This window comes from Nicotiana attenuata, unplaced genomic scaffold (genome assembly GCF_001879085.1).
Source record: "Nicotiana attenuata strain UT unplaced genomic scaffold, NIATTr2, whole genome shotgun sequence".
Taxonomy (NCBI): Eukaryota; Viridiplantae; Streptophyta; class Magnoliopsida; order Solanales; family Solanaceae; genus Nicotiana; species Nicotiana attenuata.
In genome coordinates, this window is record NW_017675420.1 from 30,374 (window position 1) to 47,192 (window position 16,819).

General features: G+C 38.8%; 1 protein-coding gene across 1 annotated transcript; it reads left to right on the forward strand.

Moving 5' to 3' along the window:
- The first annotated feature begins 2,441 nt into the window (after nucleotides 1-2,441).
- LOC109220057 (WAT1-related protein At3g28050-like) lies at nucleotides 2,442-5,075 on the forward strand. The gene is made up of 7 exons (XM_019384518.1): nucleotides 2,442-2,825; nucleotides 2,909-2,974; nucleotides 3,105-3,218; nucleotides 3,674-3,914; nucleotides 4,019-4,177; nucleotides 4,457-4,608; nucleotides 4,786-5,075. The coding sequence occupies exons 1-7, from the start codon at nucleotides 2,653-2,655 to the stop codon at nucleotides 4,934-4,936; spliced, it is 1,056 nt and encodes a 351-aa protein (XP_019240063.1). The 5' UTR covers nucleotides 2,442-2,652; the 3' UTR covers nucleotides 4,937-5,075.
- The last annotated feature ends 11,744 nt before the right edge of the window (nucleotides 5,076-16,819 follow it).

The following is a 16,819-nucleotide window of genomic DNA, read 5'->3' on the forward strand; positions in this document are numbered from 1 at the left end:
CTTTCCATACTACCATCCATGCATGTCTGATACAATGCACATTCCCTCTCTTTGTCCATAGGTTTCTCTGAACTGCACGAAGAACCACTCCCGCGATGCATCATTTCCGAATCAACAATTGCATATGCGAGGGGTAGAATTTGTCCTATAAACCCAAAGAAAAAAATATCAATTACAACACACTATATTAATTTAGCATTTCATATAGTAGTATAGTCATAGGTAGGTGCAGGTGTGTAGCAAAATAACTATATACTCTGTTGGTGTACTTGTATACCATACTGGTATCATATAATTTTTGAAAATCTTTTTTCTTTCTTTAATTGAATGTAATTGGATTGTACGCACAATATTAATTTAGTATTTCATATAGTAGTATAGTCATAGGTACGTGCAGGTATGTAGCAAAATAATTATATACTCTGTTGGTATACTTGTATACCATACTGGTATCATATAATATTTGAAAATCTTTTGTTTCTTTAACTGAATGTAACTGGATTGTATTCTTACCCTCTGCGTCTTGCGTGGAAGCCGTGAGTATGGTCCCTCTATATGTTGACTTTAAAAAACTTCCATCAACTACAACTGTTGGCCTACAATAGACCCATCCTCTAATCGATGCATATATAGCTATGAATGCATACAAGAAGCTCCCATCTCCTTCAGTGTGTAGTCGTGTCACTGATCCTGGGTTAGCGTACTCTAACATATAAAGATATGTTGGCATTTTCTTGTATGACTCACTTGGTTTTCCTCTCAACAATTGCATTGCTTTTTCTTTTGATCTCCACGCTTGCATGTAGCTTAAGTCCATACCATATGCTTTTTGGATGTCTATCTGGATATCTGTTGGTGTATATATGTTTTTCGGGTCAACAAGTTTATCTTGTACCACAGCTGCAACAAAAGCTGAGACAGCTTGCTTTTGTGAACAAAATCTCTTATCAGTTAAATAACTGTGGACAGAATTGAAATCCGTCACTTTGAAAAGATTTGATGCTCGCAGGCTTGATGCCTTAAGTCTCCAAGTGCATCTTTCATCCACGCATTCAAGGATATACCTGTTTATAATACAAATACAGTTATGTATCATGTTTTGTTGATAAAAAACACACACAAAAATCCGTACAATTATATAGTCACATAGTATACTCTGTTGGTATACTTATATACTGTATCAGTATCATATTTGCTGATAAAAAACATAGACAAAGCAGCACAATTCTATACTCACATAGTATACTGATTTAGCATACATATATACTATATTGGTATTATGTTTTACTGACAATAACAAAGACAAACCAATACAGTTATATACTTGCATAGTATACTGATATAGCATACTTATATACTATACCAGTATCACTGATATAAAACACAGACAAACCAATCCATACTCGCATAGTATACTGCTTTTAGCGTATTATATACTATATAGGTATCACATAGTTTTTTACTTGAAAACATGCTGACGAACCTTCTTGGGCATGATTTATGAATCCGATACTGACATTTTTTCTCTAACGGCATACTGTTTCATAACGAGAGCCAGCAGGTTCTTGTCTTTGTAAATTTGTCCTTTTTCAACATTTTGATGAAATTGATCAGTTATGATGTTTGCATCATCAAGTTGTAAAATGGCGTCATCTCCTTCTTGCACATCAAACGTACTAATCATATTAGTGCTTTCAAATTGTGCAATTTCTGATGAAATTGGAGCAATATCGAAACTGCAGGTGCTTGCAACTATAGTGTTTTTAGCAAACGACACACACAGGGGAAGTGTTGTCATCCCTGCACTTGATTTTTTCAATTCCATATAAACACTAATAAAATCATTAATTTTATTTCTGTTGAGCTAAAGTTATACATATAATCGTAATAATATACAGTAGTATTGATCTTCACAAAGACAAAAACTGAAAGAGAGTCATTCCTTAAGTAAAAAGGAATATTTTTGAAAATAATTTCTCTGCTATTGATGTGTAGTTTTGAAGAAAAAAAAATTCTACATATTTTTTTCTTTTCTTCTTATTGTTCTTCCACTCGTCATTTAGAAATTAGAATTCAAATAAACTTTTGAGCTTAAAATAAAAGGGTTGTAAAAAGTGAATTCCATTAGTTTTGAGAAGAAAACTTGAGCCAGTCCTAACGATAAAGGCATAGTAATTGAGACCAAATTTAAACAGAGGACAAATTTGATCTATTTCTGGGGAAAGTCTGAGTCAGTTCACAAACAATAAGGGCATATTACCAAACATAAGATAAGAACAAAATTGCTCTATGTCCCATTATGCTGCCCACCTAATAACATGGTTTGGGACGAACCTAATATAATCGTTTTAGGTCCCGTATTTATATTATGAAATTCATGAAATATATATAAATACTTAATTGTGAACTCTGAGATGAGCTATGAGTTCACCTCTGATTCGGTACAATTATTAGGCTCCCAATGTGCCTAACACGCTACCAGAATATGTGACACTTTGAATAAACTCATTGGTTTAGAAGTCCTTTTCCTACTGCTTCCTTCCATTTTCTCAACAAATATTTTCTGGCATTCTTAGTTTCTGGATAATCTCTGAACTGCATAAATTGCAGACTACAACAGAGGAGAGAATAAAACAAAAAACAAAAAAGAAGATGGGGAATTCAGTAATATCAGCGTTATTAATAATTGTTTGCTGTTTAGAAGTTGGATTAAACACACTGAATAAAGCAGCTACTAACAAAGGAATGAGCAATTATGTATTTATTCTTTATTCTAACGCGTTAGCCTTACTCGTCCTTCTTCCTTCCACCTTCATCTATCACAGGTTATTTCTGTCTTTCATTTAATATTAAGTTTTCAGTTTCTTGAATCTTACTGTAAATAAATCTTTTTTATGTGCATCTGCAGATCAAAGCCATGTGCTAAGCTCACATTCCCTATTTTGTATAGGATCTTTCTTCTTGCTCTTCTCAGGTATAAATTTAATATTAATTCCGTTAACAAACGAGACCTCAGCCGGCTAATATTTTATGATTTTCTCTTTGAACTATGGCTCTTTTTCTAAATGGGTATTTTTTGGTCTTAATTGGATGATCAAATAAAGCTGTTCGGGACAGACTTTGTTCTACGTGGGGATACAATATAGCTCACCAACTCTGGCTTCTGCCATACTTGATCTTATTCCAGCTTTCACTTTTATAGTTGCTGTCGTTCTTGGGTATGCACCTCTTCTTTTTACTCCATCAATTTTGGATTAATTTCACTTATTGCTGCCAGTCCCTATGCCTTTATCCACTATAACAATAAAGTCACGTAACTTTTTTTTGGTCATATTAAAGTAACTGAGTTTTATTCATTGTGACGGTAATATTGCCACTAACCTTTTACCCAATATAATAATAATACCCAAATTCCTTATTGTTACGTTAAAATAATTGAACTTGCCTATTATAACAATAAAGTCACTAAACTATAACGACAAGACCAACCCATCAAGATAGATTTGATTTACTATTTTAGTGCGTAAACATCAGTTACTTTACAAAGTTCTATAACTTTATTATTATAATCAATAAAGTTCAGTTACCAAATTAACTCTTCAATCTTCCTTCCATTCTTTTTAAAAAAAAAATAAATTCTTGAACAATAGTTGGTTTATTTAATTATTATTAGGATGGAAAAGCTAGTGTTGAGAGCAAAGAGCAGTCAGGCAAAGGCTGTTGGAACGTTAATACTGATAACAGGAGCCTTTATGATGACTTTTTACAAAGGTCCAGCAATTATTTCTCATGAATCAGTAGTGTATAATAGAAATATTGGTCAGCCTCTTTTGTCAACACAATCAAATTGGATCATTGGTAGCTCACTCCTTACAACTGCTAGCTTCTTGGTTAGTCTGCTTTACATAGTTCAGGTACTCCCTTGTCTTCATTTTATTGTTCATTTCATTCCTCAGATTACCTATGAAGTAAAAGTATGTACTAAATTCTGTTTTCTGCCATTTATGTATGATTTTAGGCATGGATAATGAAGGACTATCCACAGGAGTTGATGGTAACTGTAATTGCTTGTGGTTTTGTGACTATTTTGTCATCTGTGGTTGCTTTAATAGCAGAAAAGGATTCAAATGCTTGGAAAATCAAACCAGATTTAAAGTTGATAACAATTTGTTACTCTGTAAGTATCACGAATAAATAATTTGGCTGGCAATCTACTTTTTTAATTAATTAATAAATTGTCTGATAGAAGAGGAGCCTTGACGTAACTGGTAAAGTTGTTGTCATGTGACCAGGAGGTCACGGGTTCGAGCCGTGAGAACAGCCTCTTGCAGAAATGCAGGATAAGGCTGCGTACGATAGATCCTTGTGGTCCGGCTCTTCTCCGGACCACGCGCATAGAGGAGCTTAGTGCACTGGGCTCAGTACTAAAATTAGTGAAGAGATGCAATTGTGACAGGGAATTTTGATGGTTGGAGTTCGAAGTGTGGTCCAAACATGGGCTGTCAAGAAGAAAGGACCTGTTTTTGTGGCTATGTTTATGCCTCTTGGCATGGTTGTTGCTGTTCTAATGGGGGTTGCCTTTCTACATGACGACGTCTATACTGGAAGGTGAGTATAATCAGGTCACTTATAAGGTATTTATCCGTAAATTTTTGTAATAAACATTAATTGGTGACATAATAAAATTGGTAATTAATTTGCTATCATATGTTAAAATACACTAATGGGTGTAAATTTGTTTTACATATTAAATGAAATAAAGTGGTGAGATTGGATTGATTGCAGTGTAATAGGAGCAAGCATCATAACTTTGGGATTCTATGCGGTCATGTGGGGGAAGGCATGTGAAGAAAGAGTGATCCAGGTTTCAGAAACAAGCTTTAATCAAACCCATCAGAGATTGCCACTTCTGAGCAGCAAAAATGACAACTTTTAGAAATTTTGGTGGTTGTATATAAAAACCTGAGTTGCAGTAAGAGAGTATAAATCTACTGCTTCTATCTTAATTCAAGTTTCTTATTGTTTATCCGTAAAACGGTATAGTTGAATTTATACATGATTTCTAGACAAGTAAATTAATTTGATCCAGAAATAAATAAATAATTGAAGAAATATACAATATTTAGCCTTGAGATGAGGATGAATAGTAGAAACAATAATTCCGGGAGCACGACAGTAATGAAATCAAAAGGTAAGAAGATAAAATCGTATAGAGATTTGAATTGATTATAACGTAACAACAATAACAATCCAGTGAAATCCCACTAGTGGGGTCTAGGGAGGGTAGTGTGTACGCAGACCTTACCCCTACCCCGAAGGAGTAGAAATGCTTAGAGATTTGAATTGATTATAACGTAAGTTTACCAGAAAATTCGTGTCCTTTACAAAGATAACAGAGCTCACTAGTTATAACTGCACCTAGGGAACAAGGTCCTAGGATCATGCCCTTCTTTAATGTCAATTATGAGGGCCATTGAAGAATGTGTAACGGTGAGCATAAATGATAAATTCTTTATAGCGGGCAATGTACTAAATGCTGTAAAATATTCTCCATTAAATGCTACCGGGTGGCAGACATTTATTGCATCTTTATGAGCATCATTCTTCCCGATAACAAATGGAACAATTGTCTTCGGTTTTAACTATCCTCTGTCTTCGGCTCCGCGCGTCATTCTCTTATGCAGTTACTTAGCATAGCATATTTTTACCTTATACAGATAGTTCTCCTGCTTCCCGGTGACATTACTTTGTATCACCGGGAAGTTAGTAGAAACATTCTTTTTGACAGAAATTTCTCTGATCCCCTCTGAAAAGCTTCTGACGGTTGATTAGACGCACGTCTCTCCATATTTACTGCCCCGGACACGCATCATCCCATGATTCAGCATAACTTTTGCCGGTTATCGAGGTAATCATGGCCACAAATTTAGCCGCCTAAACTTTTACTTATACGCATCAACCTCATTCATTCATACTCCATAATTCTCCAAACTCTCTCAAACTCTCTTCATTCAACTTGTATTCTGTTCTTCAACCTTTCGTTAACTCTCTTCAAACGAGAAAAGCTTTTCCTTCTTCCATAACATACAATATCTTCTTCTTCAAAAAATACCAGTTCCTCAAAGAACAAAAACAAAGCCGATGACGCCGCTCCTCCAACAGTGAGCACCATCATCCCAAGAAGTCTTGCCACAACAAAAGACTTCGAACAAAAACTTCCTTCTGTTAGCCCTCGTACATGGGCTGTTAGCAGCTATCTTTCTTCCATCTGTCCTTCCAGCATTCTTGTTGTGAAGGAAGATTGTCGTTGCCAGGATTTAGACATTATCGCTCCTGACCTGGCGGAGCGGGTAACCTTACGTAAGAAGGATTTTACGTACTTCTATATGTATCCCTTTACTTTGGGGACATTTTCTCTGAGTGGAGAGCTTGACTCCGTCATTGAGGAGTTTTGCCTCTGTTACCAAGTATGTTTGGTACAAGTGAGTCTCTCTGTGTAGAGGACGATTGCTTGCCTTCGGCGCCTGTGCCAAGAAACAGTAGAGGAGCTAACCTTAGCTAACGTGATGAACCTTTATTCCTCCAAGATCTTCCATGGGGGGATGATCAACTTGAGAATGCGAGGCCACCATGCATTGCTATCCAGCATGGATGATGATAACGATCGTGGGTGGATGCAATGATTCATTTCAGTCGCCAATGGTGAAATCATCCCGGCCACGGCTCCTTCCTTCCCGGAATATTGAAACCGCACTCGTAAGTATAAAGTTTGCTTCTACTCTTGTTAAAGATCATTTCCTCGTCATTATTAACTTTTATTCCTTTACCTGCCTCAGCGAATAGGTAGGTTCCCCCTAGGGTTAAGGGCTTTGACCAATGGGTTCATAAAACTTTGGATGTTACTACGCCCGAAACCCGCTCGTGGAAAGAGCTGTCCGTGAAATATGGGTGGAAGGCCAAAAATCATGGTAAATTTAACTCTTCATATCCTTTCTTTTTCTTATGAGAATGTTATCTGATTCTTCTCTCCTATTGAATATAGGTCTATCCCAGGGCTCAGTTGTCGTCCCCGAGGAGGACGTTTTAGCTGATCTTGCTGATACAGCAAGGTTGATGCAAAAAGCTTTTTCACAGAAAGGCGTCTCGGGGCCTGCTTCTGGTGCAAGTGCTTCTTCTGAGAGTCCCCGGCCGGAGAACAATAAACCAAAAAGAAGGCGTTCCTCCCGCGGTCGGGGGAAAGATAAGAGGGCGAAGAATGTTGCCCCCCAGTCGTCTCCGGAAGTCGTAGTGACGAGCCCTCCGCCCGGGCCGGCCATAGATACTGTGATGATTGATGATGATGCAGAAGCTAGCGAGGATGGAGCTTCTCTACATAGAAGACGTTGACCTTCCTCAACTCAACAGACCGCTCAATCTGTTGAGTTAGTTACACCAACCGAGGATGATGTCTCGACGCTCTGGGGTGAGTACGAAATGGTGGGAAATGCCATCTCCCGCTTACGGATCCTAGTCGCTACATCCGGTATTGTAGGGCTGGGTACCGGGTTGCTGCCGTCTTCGGTTGATGAGCAAAAGCAACCAGCATTGCGTTTGTCGCAGTTGCTTCTCACTCTTCAACACCATCAGCTTCATCTCCATCTTCACCAACACCAGCAACTGCTACATCATCTCTACCTTCACCAATTCTTCCACCAGCAATTTCTACATCATCTCCACCGGTTGCATCTGTCCGAGAAGGGGGTGTTGTTCATCCCCAGTCTCTAGTTCATGGGAATTTGGGGCAAAATTATAAGCCCTCCTCAGAAGATTCGCAAAAGAGGAGGAGCGTTACTTTCTTGGTCTCCACCGGATGCATCTTTTTATCCCGGCCGGTGTCGCGCCCCTTTTCCTCGCGAAATCGGGTTTCGACGTCGTGACAACTCTTTTAAGTAGGGTATTAAAAGAGAAGAAGAGTCGCCACCTAACGGGGTTAAGGTGCGTTAGGACACCTATTTGCAAATAACTCTGTTTTAACTAGTTTGCATCACCAAAGATCGGGTAAGGGCTCGAAATTACCTCGAAGAGAAGGTGTTAGGCACTCTTCGAAGTCCACAACTGTGGGTCCCGGCCGAACACGAAATTATATGAATTGGTCAGACAAACAAAAGACAATAAAAGCAAGAAGTCTGGGAAGTTTTATTAAATACAAATAATTGATTTGAAGACAATACGGGGAGGGGGGGGGGTCCTAAAATTTTTAGCCTAAAGGATCACCCCATGCAACATAAATAATACTTCGTAACTCCCTCAAGATGGGGTGTTACTCGTATTATTCAGCGGGCACAGACTATCATCTCCTGCTACCCAATTACTATCTTGAAGTTGTTATCTAAAGCGCACTAGTTGATTCTAAACCGTGCCTTATGCGTGCACTCCCGTCCCATGCCTATGGTCCAGGAGGCATTTTTGGACCTCTATTTTGGATAGTTCTAGACTTAACTTAGGCTGTTAAAAAAATGATAAAACTAGGCGACATACAAAACAAGTTGGACTTCATGTAAAAGCAATTAAGGGCTCAAGTTAGCCTCCACACTTAGACAACAAATGCACGCGAACAAATTCTCACATTAAGCGTTAGATAGTTTCAGAATTGGGCCAAATTAATGCCATTAAGCCCTATAGACATGATTTCTAGGTGATTCTGGATTCCAGTATCGTATATGCGGTGCTACTGTTCTAAATTAATTGATTTATAGATTATAGGTGTTATAAAACCAACAGACATGATTTCTAAGCGATAGGCATCCAGACATGCAAGAAATTTGAAGAATTCCCGTTATTCATTGACAAGATATACGAATGTTGCATACTGATTATTAAGAAGAATCGCAGACTTCCAGTCATTAATCTTGTAGATGTTGTGCCTAAATGATTTATGCACTAAGTGACAATGAAGTCTAGATTTATGCATGCTTTTGATCGTGATCTAAATGAACAGAGTTGAGAGGTTCATCATTAACGGTTATTAAAACGAATAATGATATCCCATAGACATGGTCTCTAGCGCCAGGGACTGATTTTATGGCTATACTTAGTCCTATAGGCATGATTTCTAGTGAATGGTGCAAGACAATAGCAAGCAAGTGATCAAGAATCCTATTGGCATGATTTCTAGTGTACAGTGCAAGATAATAGCAAGAATCCTATAGGCATGTCTTCTAGGTGAGCGGTATAATAACATCAGCGAATTGATCAATTTAAAGACCTATAGGCATGATTTCTAGATGAAGACCAGTAGAGCATAATCCTATAGTCATAGAATCTGATGAATATGCTACAGTTATCCAAATTGAAAGAATGGTCATTGACATTTTATTTCCTATAGGCATAATATCTAACAAACATATAGGAGTAGAGCATGTTGAATGAATTAAACACCTATAGGCAGGATTTCTACCCGTTTCATGCAAACATTAGAATCTACCCATTCCCAACTTCACTAGCACCCTAATCGTTCATACAGAAATATTATTATAGGCCCAGATTAACAAGTAAAATAGTAATATTACATGGAAATAGACAGACCTATAGCAGGCCCAAATAAACAACTAAATACCCAGCCTTGCTGGGCCTTCAACATTTCCGACCTAGCATACCACACGATCAAAGGTCTATAAGGAAGTTCAGACCCCTTTTGGTGAGCCACAACACCAAGTATTGCATCAACATAATACATGGTAGGGAGGTAGGGTATTAGGGACAGTTTTTAGAAGTTGAGGAATGACTAGAGCCTATGCCCTAGTGTGTCAGAGTTCACAATGGCCTTAATTGGACCCGGAGCAGTGCTCACACTAGGGAGGCCAACAGCAGAACCTAGATAGCCTTGGCTTTAGCTGGCTAAGAGTAGGAATTTAGAATGTCAAAGTAACAAGGAGGGTAGATGGAGATCACTGAACTGAGCATACAGCACAAATGGTCAAGCAAGCCAGTAGGTTCAGCAAGGTGCACATAGCAAAGTATCACATAAACAAGCATCATGGGAACTAGGAGAAGAGACAGGTTTGCAAGCATACATAGGTTGCACTAGTGGACATCTAAGGGTCTAAATTAAACTAAGTCTAACCTAATGCCACATTAATTAACACTTTAACACAATAGAGGGATACATATAATGATAACCACAGAACGGAGAGAACAACAGATGGACCAAGACATACTGGGAAAATGTTATCACAAGAGTCCCAGAAGATAGAATTGGAAATCCAGGACAACATGAAACAAGTTTAAACAGGCCTTAAAACACTCCAATATACACAGGACTCATTAAAACTTCATTCAAGTAAGGGGTTCTCATAGAGCTAGGGCATTATCTAAATACAACATGCAAAACAACATACAACCACAATACTGAAGTCCAATTAACATGTTAAGATGCTACAGGGTACAGAAATAATCTTAGGAGATAAGAGATCACATGGTGTAGATTATAGTGAAGCATGACATGAACAGTAGACTATTCTCATGCATCAATTAACACAGAATGATATCAAAGATGAACACCATCACAGTTGAACCAAAATTGAGATACATGTGCAGAAAAAAGGAAAGAAGTTAAACATTATGAAGGTTTAAACACTAACCAGTAGCAGAATTAAAAAAGTGCAGAGTGTAGTAGCAAAAACCCCAAATCCCCGATGCTTCAGAGTTCACAAGAGCCTCGAGAATGGGCCCTGAGCAGTGCTTGCACCGGAGGAGGTTATCCAATAGTTTAGAGAGCGTTTGAGTGTGCCAGTGAGTGAGTAAGAGAAGAGAGTAGTGAAAACAAAGCAAGGATCCAGAGATTCCAAAATCCTCCCTTAAAGGGGTTTCGTGAGAGGGGCTTATATAGTAGCATATTTCATACATAAAACAGGTAACACGGTAAAAATCAAATACAGAATAAGGAAAATATGCCAGAATCAATCAGAATCAATTTTAGGGCAACTAACACACAGAATAAGGAAGTTCAGTGATTTAAACAAGGGACAAAAAGTGACATGCGAGAATCAAGTAGCACTCAAAATAAGGAAATACAACAGGTTCGACAGAGAATAAGGAAAATAGCATATGAAAATCAATTAGAGTTCATTTTAAGGTAAATAGAATCAAAAATAGGGAAAATACAGCGGGTTAAACAAAAATAAGGGAAATATCAGTCAGACACAAGAAAGGGAAGAGTATCAATCAGAAATCAGTAAAGAATAAGGGAAAATCTCAAACCCTAGTTGAGATTGACGCCTTGAATAGGACCAAAAAATGCAAGGACCGTTCAATATAACATGTATGGAGACGAAAGATCGTCCAGATCTTCACAGAATCAAAGTAAATCGGCCCATTCTTGAGAGGTAGTTCTTGCCAAAAATAGGGCAAGAACTAAGTGATGCCAAAAACATGCGTATAATGATAGAGTATCACAAAATAGGTAAGTAGATCATGGATTGATTCCATGTTTGAGCCGGAATCGGAGAGGATTAGGGGTTACGATGGCTAGGATTTGACAGAGAGAGACGGGGAGGTTGAGAGAGTTCAAGGGCGGTTGGTAAAAGGAAATGGGGTTAGGGTTAGTAGGGGGTTAGATAATAAGATGGGGGATTGATTGTGGGCCGTTGATCTTGGAGATCAACGACCAAGATTTAAAAGGCTGGGCGGGTATGGGTAGCGACCGGGTTGGGTATGGTTTGGGCTTGTGGTTATTGGGCTAGTGTATGGGGTAATTGGGCTGAGGTTTGGGTAGTTTTAGGTCCGAAAATAGGTTTAAAATTAGGTTATTATTTAAATACCCGATATTTTATCAATAAATAATTTATAAAAGTAATTAGTAAATAACAAAAATATTATTTGTGCACTAAAATGATAGAAAATAATAACTTGACTTTGTAAAAATATAAAAGGTTATTTTGGCATAAATAATGTAATTTTACATGAATATAGGCTATTATTGCAAAAATGTGCAATTAGTCCTAAAAATGCAAATGTAATTATAAAAAATATAGTAAAATATTTAAAAATTACATGTTGGTGTAAATGATGAGTTTGGATAGTTAAATCACCATACAAATAATTTGAAGGATAATTATTGGATATTTATACAATAAAATGCATAAAGAAATTGATTTAAAACATTTAAAAATTATGGAAAATGCTTGTATAGGTTTATAAACTAAATGACGATGCAAATATACTATTTTGAAAGTATATATATACAATTTAAAAATATGAGGGAAAAATTGGGTATCAGCAGCCGGTGGAACTTGCTAACTATCTGAAACCTTTGGCTTCAGAGAAACATTGGGAAAAGATACAGGCTCTCTCGGGAGAGTGCTTGTTGAATAATGCCATGCACAACGCTGTGACGGTACATTCTTCACTTTTTTTTGTCATTTCTTCTATCTTTGACAGAAAATATCCTGAGTTTGTCTTTCTTGTTTTGTAGGCCGATTTCCTTGCTTTTGAGGGCCTCTAGAGGTTGATTTGGGAAAAAGAAGAACTTACCTTCGCACGGGATCAACTTTTGGACGAGCGGGAGCAAACTGCTACTCGCCTCTCAGAATTGGAAACCAAAGCTGTTGAGGCCATTGTGCTGGAGACTCGTTTGCAGCAAAGTGAGCAAGAAGTGGAAACCCTTAGCCAAGAGATTGGCCCGCTGAGGGTTTAATTTCATGAGATTGGCACGGACACTTCTTTTCCTCTGGGTTTCGAAGATGCAGCAGTTTAGCTTTTCCTTTTTTCCCAACTTTTGTATTCGTGCCGTTTCGGCACGTTTATTGTGAATAAAAACATATTTTGCTTAAGTATTGCATGAGTCTTTTTTCGTTTGAACCTTTATGGAAGTTTTAATCTTTGCATTCTTTTCTGCTTGAGTGTTTTGTGCAAGTTTTACTATTTGCGTCTGATTGTGTAATACTTTGGGTGTATTTCTCCCCAAAAGCATTTGGATTTCGGGCACAAGCTCTTCCGAAATCAACCCTTTATCGTGAGGGTTTTTATAAGTGAGGGCCCTCTTATGTTTACGGTTCTCTTGAAGAGGACGTCTCATGTTCATTACGGCACTTGCATTTGAAGTACTTGTTTAACTTTCAAATGATAAAATCAAGTCATTGTTCAAACAAGAAACAAGATAGAACTAAAAGGACTTTACTTTATTCCTTTCTTTTTCAAAAAGTACATAAGTATTCATTATGCTAAAAAGAAATTGCCATTTTCTTTGGCTAGCTTATACAACTTGTTGTACGGGGCTGGCTGCGCAGTCCCCCGTCTCGATGACATAACTATGTTTCCGATTTTTGCATTTCGGTCGATGTGGCAGTCATTGTTTCTGTATCCTCATATCATCCCCCTCCCTAGTGTTCGAATGCGAAGAATGCGAATTGGAACACTGGAAGTTTTGCACCGCCGAGGACTCTACTAATGAATTGCTAGACTATCTTCAGCTCGGTAACAAACTTCGCTTCCCCTTAGGAATTTATGTTATCAAGAAAATGACTATCTAACAATCCTCTAGTGGTTTGCACTTGTGAACGGCCGGGTAACCTTTGCTTGATAGCAGACTCAATTTTCCGATGGGAATTTTGCTATCGAGCCAAAAATTATCTAACCGCTCCAGACTGGTTCATCGCTTGTGTGCTTGCTATTAAAGGCCTTATTGTTTCTATTGAAACCTACTTCATAGTATGCTTTCCGTTGCTGCCTCATTAAAAACCTTGCCAGAAAAACCCAATTGGGACAAAAACTGGACGAAGGGAAAAAGAGTGCAACACATACTTTCAGTACAGGTGGTGTTTGTTAGCAATAATATCTCTTAAGGTGTGCCATATTCCAGTTGCTTGACAACTTTTTCCATCCTGATTCTCCAACACGTATGAACATTTTTCGGTGATAGCTGAAACCCGGTAGGGGCCTTCCCAGGTCAGACCTAGCTTCCCTACATTGAGTTCCCGGGTGTTTTGAGTTACTTTCCTTTGAACCAAGTCTCCAGTTTTGAAATAACGAAGTTTTGCTCTTCGATTATAATATCTTTCCATTCTCTACTTCTGGGTTTCCATTCTTATATGTACCAAGTCACTGCGCTCATCGAGTAGCTCCAAGTTGACTAGCATCGCTTTGTTGTTCGCCTCTTCACTTGCCTTGAAATATCTCAAGCTAGTCTCTCCTACTTTCACCGGGATTAAGGCTTCTACTCCGTACACAAGGGAGAAAAGAGTTTCTCCTGTGCTTGATTTGGCTGTTGTTCGGTTAGCACTCCAGGCAGTTCCATAGGCCATTTACCTTTAGCCGCTTCCAACCTTTTCTTGAGATTTTGTATAATCAATTTGTTCGTCGAATCTGCTTGACCATGTGCGTTCGGATGATAGGGCGAAAATGTGATTCTCTTGATTTTCAAATCATCAAGGAACTTTGTGAGCTTTGTGCCTATAAATTGTGGCACGTTATCGTAGGCTATCTGTGTTGGTATTCTAAATCTGCAAATTATGTTCTCGCACAAGAAATCCACCACTTCACATTCGTCAATCTTCTGATAAGTACCTGCTTCAACCCACTTAAAAAAATAGTCAGTTAAAATTAAAAGAAACCTCACCTTTCTAGGGACCGGCGGCAGTGGTCCGACGATATCCATTCCCCACTTCATGAGCGGCCACGGAGATAGGACTGAATGTAATGGTTCTGCTGGTTGGTGTACCAGTGGTGCGTAGCGTTGGCACTTAACGTATTTTTGCACGAAAGCTTTGGTGTCTTGTTCCATTCGGAGCCAATAATATCCTGACCTTACCAGTTTTAGCACTAAGGAATCTGCGCCCGAATGGTTTCCACATATCCCTTCGTGGACTTCTTGCATAACATAATTAGCTCCGGATGCTCCCAAGCATCGGGTCAACAGGCCTTAGAAAGATATCCTGTACAGTTGGACCTTTGAAGCTATATCGTGTTGCTTTGGCGTGCAGCACCCAAGACGCTATGGAATATTCGAGAAACTCGTCGTGGAGATAATCGATGATCTCATTCCTCCAATCCCAGACTAGATTAGTCGTATTTACCTCATACTAGTTGTCTGCATCCGGAACCGAGTGGATGAGCTGTACTATCATCCCAGAATCTGATCCCTTCATTTCCGTTGATGAACCGAGGTTAGCTAATGCATCTGCTTCTGCATTTTCTTCCTCGGGATGTGAGTAATTGACCACTCCCGAAATCGAGCTAACAGGGCCTGGAATTTCACTACGTATTGTTGCATGCGCTCCTCTTTGGTTTCGAAGATCCAGTAGACTTGATTTACCACCAGTTGGGAGTCGCATTCGATTTCTATGACCTCGAAATCTAGTCCCCAGGCCAGTTCGAGCCCTGCAATCAAAGCTTCACTCTCTGCTTCGTTGTTAGTTAAAGGAACCGTTCTTATGGCCCGCCTTAGGGTTTCTCCCGAAGATGTGGTTAATACTATGCCAAGATCGGAACTCTTTATGTTAGAAGCTTCGTCTGTAAATAAAGTCCAAACCCTGATGTCGACTCTGACACTGTCACTGCTTCTTTTGTTTCTAGAGGCAACAATCCCGGACTGAAATCAGCCACAAAGTCGGCCAAAACTTATGACTTAATCGTAATCCTCAGTTTATACTCTATGTCGAATTCACTCATTTTGACGGCCCAGTTGGCCAATCTACCTGAGAGTTCAGGTTTGTGAAGGATATTCCATAGGGAAAAGGCGGTCACCACAGCTATCGGGTGACATTGGAAGCAAGGCCTCAGCTTCCGAGCAGCGACTACGAAAGCTAAGGCCAAATTCTCCAAATGCAGGTAGCGTGTTTCTGCTCCCGTTAAAATTCTACTAATGTAATAAATGGTAAATTGCATACCTTCGTCCTCATGGACTAAAACGACCTTACAGCTATCTCCGAATCTGTTAGGCATACTAATAGTGCTTCACCTTCATTCCGTTTTGATAGTAACGGAAGGTTTGACAAGTACCTTTTGAAATCTCTCAAAGCCTGCTGGCATTCCGGGGTCCATTCGAAATTATTTTTCTTTTTGAGCAGCACGAAGAAATGGTGGAATTCTCTCTGATGGTCAGGAAATAAACCTGCTCAAAGTGGCCAATCTCCCTGTGAGCCTTTGGACTTCTTTCACGCTTGATATCTGGTCCGGGATGTCTTCGATGACTTTGATCTTATCGGGATTTACCTCAATCCCCCTTTGTGATACCCGAAATCCTAAGAACTTGACGGAGCTGACCCTAAACGCGCATTTCTCAAGGTTAAGCTTTAAGTTATGCCTCCTTAGGATGTCGAGAGTTTCTTGCAAATGTTTAAGATGATCACCTGCGTTTAAAGACTTAACAAACATATTGTCTATATAAACATCCATGGTTTTCCCTATCTGTTTTTCAAACATCTTGTTTAATAGCCGTTAATAAGTGGCTCCGCGTTCTTTAGCCTGAAAGGCATGACATTATTGCAATATGTGACGAAATTTGCTATGAACGAAGTCTTTTCCTGATCCTCCGGGTTCATCTTAATTTGGTTTTACCCAGAATAAGCATCGAGGAAACTCATTAAATCGTGCTCGGTCGTTGCATCAATCGTTTGATCGGTGTTTGGCAGTGGGAAAGAGTCTTTTAGGCACACCTTATTCAAGTCCTTATAATCTACACACATGCGAAATTTATTGTTCTTCTTAGGAACTACTGCTACATTAGCTAGCCAGTCTGGATACTTTACCTCTCGGATCGAACCGATATCAAGTAGGCGAGTTACCTTTTCTTTGACAGATTCATTCATGGCCTCCGTAATAGGGCATTTCTTTTGTCTTACCG

Bases quoted from the DNA above. Each gene is read 5' to 3' on its own strand.
- LOC109220057 (XM_019384518.1), top strand. From the start codon at position 2,653: ATGGGGAATTCAGTAATATCAGCGTTATTAATAATTGTTTGCTGTTTA. The intron at 2,975-3,104 runs GTATAAATTTAA...GATCAAATAAAG, and splicing joins TTTCTTCTTGCTCTTCTCAG to CTGTTCGGGACAGACTTTGT. The intron at 4,609-4,785 runs GTGAGTATAATC...GATTGATTGCAG, and splicing joins GACGACGTCTATACTGGAAG to TGTAATAGGAGCAAGCATCA.